Source organism: Myotis nattereri (assembly GCF_964212035.1).
Source record: "Myotis nattereri genome assembly, chromosome: 8".
NCBI lineage: Eukaryota > Metazoa > Chordata > Mammalia > Chiroptera > Vespertilionidae > Myotis > Myotis nattereri.
In genome coordinates, this window is record NC_138083.1 from 88,934,559 (window position 1) to 88,943,390 (window position 8,832).

The following is an 8,832-nucleotide window of genomic DNA, read 5'->3' on the forward strand; positions in this document are numbered from 1 at the left end:
TTCTTCCTCGAGATGCTTTTTATCCAGGGTTAGTATTTGTCTGCATTTGAACTGACTGGAACTTTGTTTCTCATAAGGAATGTGAGGAGCAAAAGCATTGCTGACAGAGATTGTAGGAATCTCACTCCACACCTTACAGGTGAGCCCCCAGCCAGGTCTGCACACAGAAAAAGAAATGTCAGGTCTTTCTTGATTCTCCCGTGAACTTATCCATCGGCACACACATTCTCCAGATGCCTCACGCTCTCCCACCGTCAGACGTGCTGTTGTGGGGGACACCTTGGCTCCTTATCCACCCGGTTGCTAAGTAGATATCTGATGTTTCTGACATGAGCCGTCTTGACCATTTAGGCTTCCGCGTGACCTCTGCATTGCGTGTTTGGGTTTGTTTTTTATTTGGGTTTTGGGAGTCGCCTGCGGTACTTTCCTCCTCATTCCCTTTCGCCCATCTAGAGACCCATTTCGCTCCTCTGTGGTCCAGGCTACTGGGTGCCACAAGTTGTTCTGAGAATCTTATGTTAAGAATTTCATTACCTGTGATACGAAAATAATGATGTCTGAAATGTATCTTTCAAGACTATTCAGAAGACCAATGAAAAGGTATTCACAAGCTATTTCAAACTCCAGAAATTTTCTATCATGACTTTCATATATAGCATCAATGTGCCATTTGACCTCCAAAGTTAAACACACCTTAGACAATATAACAAGATTATGTAAAAACAAGCCCGGCTATAATTTTCTCAAAAATTACAGTGAATAAAATATTTAATTTTCCATCCAGGATTTATTTCATTTAAAAGTATCTGATAGAAAGTATGAATTAAACCAGTACAAAATGTTTATATAGTGTCTTTTTCCTTCAGGAAAATAATTCTGCTGAGAATGAACAGAATTCATTCTCTGATTCTTCCTATGCTGTCCTTTAATAAAGAGTGTGCAGCTTCTATATTTAAGTGAAAAATAAGCTTGCCTCAGTAGTATTTATCAACCACTCATCCTGTTAAACTCTGACACTTCCAAGAGTTTTTAAGAATAAATGTCCAATTAGGAGATTGTTAAATAAAATATAATGCCACTACACAGTTAAATATAAAAACAGCCTGGCCTGTGCCCTCTCGCAGTCTGGGACCCCTCAGGGGATGACCACTTGCTGGCTTAGGCCTGCTCCCTGGGGGATTGGGCCTAAGCTGGCAGTCAGACATTCCTCTGGCAGCCCGGCAGCCCTCAGGGGATGTCCATTTGCCAGTGGAGAGCAGGCCTAAGCTGCAGTCTGACATCCTTAGCACTGCTGAGGAGGCAGGAGAGGCTCCCACCACCACCGCTGTACTGGCACGCCATCAGCCTGGCTTGTGGCTGAGCAGAGCTCCCCCATGTGGGAGCGCCCTGACCACCAGAGGGCAGCTCCTGCATTGAGCGTCTGCCCCCTGGTGGTCAGTGTGTGTCATAGTGACCAGTCATTCCCAGTCTTCCTGCTGTTAGGATCAGTTTGCATATTACCCTTTTACTATATAGGATAGAGGCCTGGTGCACGGGTGGGGGCCGGCTGGTTTGCCCTGAAGGGTGTCCCGGATCAGGGTGGGAGTCCCGCTTGGGTGCCTGGCCAGCCTTGGTGAGGAGCTGATGGCTGTTTGCAGCTGGTCACACCCCCTTCAGGGTAGGGGTCCCCACTGGGGTGCCTGGTCAGCCTGGGTGAGGGGCTGAGGGCCATTTTCAGGCTGGCGGGCGACTGAAGCTCAAACCTCTCCTTTCTTTTCTTTTTTTCTTTTATTCTGGGATTTATTTACCTTCTATGGCTGTCACTGGAGCTGAGAGCTGGCTTTAGCTCTGAGGCCAGCTCCAGGTTGAGGCCTCGGCTGCTGAAAGCAGGAATCTAGGGTTTGTTTGGCTTCTATAATTGCAACATTGTGCAGCTCAGAACCCAGGAAGGCAGGCAGGGAACCTTGGCTTCCTCCATCACTGGAGCAAGCAAGCCTCCTGCTCACTTCAGCTGCCTGGCTGCTGGCCGCCATCTTGGTTGGCAGTTAATTTGCATATCGCCCTGATTAGCCAATGGGAAGCATGTCGGAGGTACGGTTAATTACCCTATTTGTCTTTTATTAGATTAGATTACTTTTAGGCCTCATTCTGTTTTACTACTATTTCCCACTCTTTCCCTTGACAAAAATGAAGCTATCCTCAAATCTTTATTTGATAGTCCCCTCCAATATAAAAATAGGCAAAAGTAGCAATTCATAGTCCGGGTACAGGATAAACATTCCCAGAGAATTTTTAATACAATGATTTACTTTAAAGCTTCCAGAAATCTTTTATGTCTAAAACTACCTATAAATAAAAACAGAGTTATTAAAAAAAAGCTAATTGACATTTGCATAATAAATATTTTTATATCATGGTTCATTTCATAATTATGAAGAAAATTCACAAATGGCCCTATTTCATAATGCCAAGAAATTATTCTAGTGCCAGAGCCATGTTTTTTTTAGAAACTTCTAGGATATTCTATTATAACACAACGTAGTTATTGCAAACTGTTACTAGAAAACTGAGTCAGAGTGTTCGAAGCATTATCTTTTCATTTCCTCAGGCTCCCACAACGAAGTACCAAAACTGGGTGACTTAGAAACACCAAAATTGACTACTTTACAGTTCTGGAGAAGACAGATCCAAGATGAAGGTGTCATGGGAATAGCCATACTCTGAAGTCTCTCTGAGGCTGTCCGGGGCCTGCTCCTGGCTTCTGGCTGCTGTAGGCATTCATGGGCTTGTGCATGGCCATCTTCCCATTAGTTGCTCTGAGTGCCAGGCTGTGCCTCCACATTCCCTCTTTCGAAAACGACACTGGTTCCATTCTACCTAGATTGCCCCTGTCTCCACAGGGGCCCCATTCAAAGGTATTGGGGTTAGAATGTCAACATGTATTTTTAGGGGGACAGAATTCAACTGTGAATACATGGGATTTACCATCCTTACAAACTTCAAGCTTCCGTGTGGATCTCTTACGTTTAGGAGGGTTAAAGGTACTTTTCAGTAAAAAGCAAATTGATGGCTAGTATTTAAGCAAGTGCTTTTCTCCAGGATAAATCCCTTGACGCAGAGCAGCCTTGAGGCATTAGAAATACTGGGAACCAGCAAGAGCCAGGCCCTCGCGGGGCCTGCCTCACAGGGAGGTGAAGGAAGCCGAGGTGCATCCAGGCGGCCGTGTCCTTTGCTGCTTAGTCTGTGATGCTGTAGAGAGACGTTTGAACTTACAAGGGGACGTGAAGATCAAGGCATTTCAGGTTGGAAGTACCTCTTTTCATTTCACAGCTGAAGAAGCACTTGAAGGCCCTGAGCAATGTTTGGCCAGAAAAAAAAAGAACTTGCTGGCAGATGGATTAAACAGACAAAGTTTCATCCATAAAAAATATTTTATGCCCTAATATCTACAAAATTAGAGGCATCAATTGGGAAGCTGTTAACAAACGTAGCCAGTAAAATGCGTACACATCGCAGAATTGAAACTCCCAAACTGTGGGCTACCGCTTTATAACATAGCGGTTAAAACTCTGAGACACAGAAGCTGTGGAAGGAGAAGAATGAACGGAGGGAAAGCAGAACCATTAATGTCTGCCCTGGGACATCATAAGCCCGAGGTTTGGATTCACCTTGTCTGTGTTGTGCTGTTTGTCTTTTGTCTCCTAATTCTGCTCTGATTATTTAGCTGACTGAAGCAACCAAAGTGGGATAAGTTGTGACATCTCTGCTTTTCCAGCTGCTTTTTTAAAATAACATGAAGATGGACGACAGTGGCCTGTGCCATTCTGCAATGCTTCCGGAGCTGCTGGGCCAGGTGCCACACACTTAGTAACTAGTGTTTGAACCATCGGGTATCAAACCTTGTGCAGGTATTTTTTTACTCAAAAAGGGCCCTCTCCTCTCAGGGTAAACCCTGGGCGATGATATCTGTGCTGCATCTCCATAGAGTCCCTGCTCAATGCTGCATTCCTGTGTGGGCTCTGGAGCTGGCTCTGCTGGTCTTGGGAAATATACGTCCCTAGTTTCATGTAAATTCGAGTTTTTAGTCTCTCCATCCTCTGATTACACTGTAGGCATGAACTATACGTGATTGGTTAGCTCACCTTTTTCATGTGTGGACAGGTGTATGGAAGGATTGAAATTAAATTGGTCCCCATTATCTTATCTTTCTTTCATTCTCATTCTATTAATAAGTGATAAATGCCTTAGCCTTCCTTATTCCATCCTTCTTTTTTTTTTCTTAATTAAATCTTTATTGTTCAGATTATTACATTTGTTCCTCTTTTTTCCCCCCATAACTCCCCTCCTCCCAGTTCCCACCCCACCCTCCGCCCTCACTCCCCACCCACTGTCCTCATCCATAGGTGCACGATTTTTGTCCAGTCTCTTCCCGCATCTCCCACACCCCTTTCCCCGCCAAGAATAGTCAGTCCATTCCCTTTCTATGTCCCTGATTCTATTATGATCACCAGATTATTTATTCACTTGATTCTTAGATTCACTTGTTAATAGATGCATGTTTGTTGTTCATAATTTGTATCTTTACCTTTTTCTTCTTCTTCCTCTTCTTAAAGGATACCTTTCAGCATTTCATATAATACTGGTTTGGTGGTGATGAACTCCTTTAGCTTTTCCTTATCTGTGAAGCTCTTTATCTGACCTTCAGTTCTGAATGATAGCTTTGTTGGATAAAGTAATCTTGGTTGTAGGTTCTTGGTATTCATCACTTTGAATATTTCTTGCCACTCCCTTCTGGCCTGCAAAGTTTCTGTTGAGAAATCAGCTGACAGTCGTATGGGTATTCCCTTGTAGGTAACTGAGTTTCTTTCTCTTGCTGCTTTTAAGATTCTCTCTTTGTCTTTTGCTCTTGGCATTTTAATTATGATGTGTCTTGGTGTGGTCCTCTTTGGATTCCTTTTGTTTGGGGTTCTCTGTGCTTCCTGGACCTGTAAGTCTATTTCTTTCACCAGGTGGGGGAAGTTTTCTGTCATTATTTCTTCAAATAGATTTTCAATGTCTTGCTCTCTCTCATCTTCTGGCACCCCTATAATTCTGATGTTGGTACGCTTGAAGCTGTCCCAGAGGCTCCTTACACTATCTTCGTATTTTCGGATTCTTTTTTCATTTTGCTTTTCTGGTTGGGTGTTTTTTGCTTCTTCGCATTTCTAATCTTTGCCTTGATTCTTGCGCTCCTCTGGTCTGCTGTTGGGAGTCTGTATAGTATTCTTTATTTCAGTCCGTGTATGCTTAATTTCTAGTTGGTTCTTTATCATAACATCGAGGGTCTCATTAGATTTCTTGAGGATCTCACTACATTTATCGGCGGCTTCTAGATAGTTCTTAAGAGACCTTAAAAGTGTGGTTCTGAACTCAATATCCTCCATTGACAGTTTTGTCCTGTTTCTTTGTCTCTGCATTTTTTATGCTTTCTTGGTGCACCCCCTAGTGGTCTCTGTGTGCAGTCTTGTTGTAGTTAAGCCTTGATTGTTGTCGGCAATACCGGGGGTGATTTGACCTCCAGGCTAACTCACTATGAGAGTCAGCTGTGTCTGCAGTGGGAGAGCTTCTGTGCTGGATCTCTAGGGCGGTGCTAATCTAGCGTTTGCCTGAGGCTATCCGGCAAATGGCTCTGTGCAGGGCTTGGGCAGGGCGGGTCCCCAGGGATCTACAGGGCGGGCCAGAGCGAGCAGTTATGGCTGCTCTCAGTTCCATCCCTAGGGGCTCTGCCTCACAGAGTCTCAGCAACTGCTGCAAACCTCGGGGAGAAAGCTGCCTTCGAGTTCCAACCGAAGCCAGACAGTCCTGCTTCTCCCGTTTAAGTCTGGGTCCCTAGGGACTCGCCCGGATCTGGAGCTCAGAGTCTGAAACTCCCTCCCGATTGAAAACAACAACCGCGCCCTCCGCCTCCAGCCTGCTCCACGTGCACTCCGTACCTGAGTATTTCACTTCAGCACTGCGCCTCCTCTGAGTCTGGGTATGATATTCTCTTTCCTCCTAGTTGTAGAATTTCCACTCAGCCAGCCTTCCTGTGGTTCTGGATGATGTCCGTTCCGTCTTTTAGTTGTTTTTTGAAGTGGTTGTTCGAGGCAGCAATCTCCGGTGTTAACCTATGCCGCCATCTTGGTTTTCCAAGAATTCTTTCCTTATTCCATCCTTCTTAACCCAGATCATTTCTTAACCCATTCGATATTTGAAGATTTATCTATTCCTGGAGGTTTATTTATCTTATTGCTATTTCTCTTTGTTTATTCTTAATATTCTCTTTTGTCTGGTCATCATTGTGTTTGTGAACTTTACTTTTTAATACTTTATACATAGCTTGTATGTTTTTTGTATATCATGGTTGGAAAATATGAGTTTTGACATTCTAAATATGTTGATTGTTGTTTTGTCTGACTTGTCATCTTGTTTATTTTGTCATCTTCAATTGTGAGGTCATTGCTTAAACTTTATTAGTGGATGTCCTTTTATATTTATTGAGGATTAAGCAAATATTCCTCCAAATATAATGTGCAGCTTGCTTCTTTAGATAGAGGTAGATGGTAGTCCAAGTGTCTCCTTCTCCACATTCCATTTGTCTTAAGATCCCATTTTCAGATATCAATGATGCTAATAGCATCTCTCCTTAGAGAACTTCACCCTCCCCCTCAGTTAATGACTTGGGCTTTGAACACCCATTTCTTGTTGCTCTGATTTTATTTTTAAGGGAGTAGAAGAGAGTCTTGGAAGCCATGACTACTTCCTAGGAGTCAAGAATGTGCCAAAGAATGTGCCTTTCCAGGTTTTAGTTGTTCTACGGCAGGTCTCTTGGAATACCTTGGCAGGCAAGGAGTCGAAAGCAGAAGTCCAAATCTTCGTTTTTATCAAATTTAATAGTACAAGTATATCTAATTCATTGAAATATCAATATGAAAGGTAGAAAAAAGTCAGTAAGTTAAATAGAGACTAATATTTAAAAGATATAAGAGAAAATTAAAGATATATCCTTATACATCTTAAACTTTTATGACATAACCTCCACTTTATAGTTGAACTCTAAGCTTTCCTGATGAATTTATACACTTTAGAAATAGGACATTTCTTACCCAATTTTACAATTTTATCCTTACTTCTGTCTTTTTTTTTTTTTTTCTCATTGCCTTTGATCATTTTTATTCAAAATTAGCTGTCCAAAGTGATTTGACCGCTATGGAATAAACAAATGTAAGTTTATGCCACAGGCTTCTTTTCTTCTGTGGTGGGTTTCTTTTCTGCCGGCTTCTTCTCAGCTGCTGGCTTCTTGGTAGCTGCAGCCTTTTTCCCCACCAAAGGCTTCTTCTGCTTCTTAAGGCCAACAGCCTTCTTTCCTTTCTTCCCTACCACAGGCTTTTTGCCTGGAACCCCCTTCTCATCTGATTTGGCTTCTAGTGCTGCTGCTGCTCTATCCACCCGAAGCTTGTGGTTCTTGGCGTGACGAAGAATGGTGTTCCGGCGCATAGTCTTTGCATATGGGTTTAGCTTCAACATGATTCTCAGGTTTTTCAGTGGATTCTTCTTCAGGACTCTGCGGTGAATCTTCTTGCGTGGTGCTCGGAGGGCTCTTTGGATCTCTGGGCTTTTCAAGATTCTGCTAAGGTCTGTATTGAGCATCTTGTGCATGGGAAGGTTGTAGTTACTCTTGAGGGAGGCAGCTCTACGCCAAGTGCCATACAGCTCATCTAACTTGCGGAAAGCACTTTCAGTCCAAATGCAGAAACGGCCCACATGCCCTCCAGGTGCAAGTTTCAAAATGTTCAGTTTGCTTACATTAAGCACAGTAATTCCAGGGATGTTTCTGAAGGCTTTGATGATACCGTTGTCCTCGTTATAGATGATACAAGGTCCCCTGCGCTGGATACGACGACGGTTTCTCATTTTGCCCTTGCCAGCCCTCATTCGCTGAGAGGCATAGACCTTTTTTATATCATTCCAGGCCTTAAGTTTCTTAAGAAGCAAAACAGCCTCCTTGGTTTTCTTGTAGCCTTCAACTTTATCTTCAACCACCAAAGGAAGTTCAGGAACTTCCTCAATACGGTGACCTTTAGACATGACCAGTGCTGGTAAGGCCGAGGCAGCAAGGGCAGAGCAGATGGCATATCGTTTCTGTGTTGTGTTTACTCGGCGGTGCCAACGGCGCCAGGTTTTGGTTGGTGCAAACATGCGGCCCCCACGACACATATTTCCAAAAGCACCCTGGCCAGAACGATGAGTTCCACCACCTCGGACTCTGGGAATTCGAGCCACAGCTCTGCCAGTACCCCAGGACTCGGCACTGGTTTGATGACCTGCCAATTCACTGACAGCATATGGCTGTCTATTGTTTTTGCGCAAGTTGGTGTGAACAAAATTCACAATATCTGGTCGAATGGGAGCCTTGAACACAGCAGGCAAAGTGACATTTTTGCCAGATGTTTCCCCCTTTTCAGAGTACACAGATATCAGTGGACGAGCACACGCCATGGCGGGGAGAGGAGAAGGCCACGCTCCTCTCTACCCGGCGGCTCCCACAGGAAAAGCCTTACTTCTGTCTTATTCTACAGACTCTGGCTAATATAAAACTGTGTTGAACCTCCAGCATTTTAGATCTTGTTATAAAAATAATTGTTTGCTCTGGTGAGATGACCTACTTTACCTATGCCAGCTGTAGGGACCTGAAATGATCATGCTTTTCTTAAAAAAAATAGAGAGAGATGTTTTTCTGGTCAATCCTAATTTCTGCATAGTTTTCAATAAAATTAAAGTGCCACTGGCTCCTCAGTGAACAAACAAGTAAAATAAATTAAAATTAGTAAGTAT

The 8,832-nt window shown here is 43.5% G+C and overlaps 1 protein-coding gene across 1 annotated transcript; it reads right to left on the minus strand.

Annotated features, from left to right (window-relative positions):
* Nucleotides 1-7,141: 7,141 nt before the first annotated feature.
* LOC308523799 (large ribosomal subunit protein uL4-like) lies at nucleotides 7,142-8,547 on the minus strand. The gene has a single exon (XM_081097822.1). The coding sequence runs from the start codon at nucleotides 8,494-8,496 to the stop codon at nucleotides 7,228-7,230; it is 1,269 nt and encodes a 422-aa protein (XP_080953948.1). The 5' UTR covers nucleotides 8,497-8,547; the 3' UTR covers nucleotides 7,142-7,227.
* Between the last annotated feature and the right edge of the window lie 285 nt (nucleotides 8,548-8,832).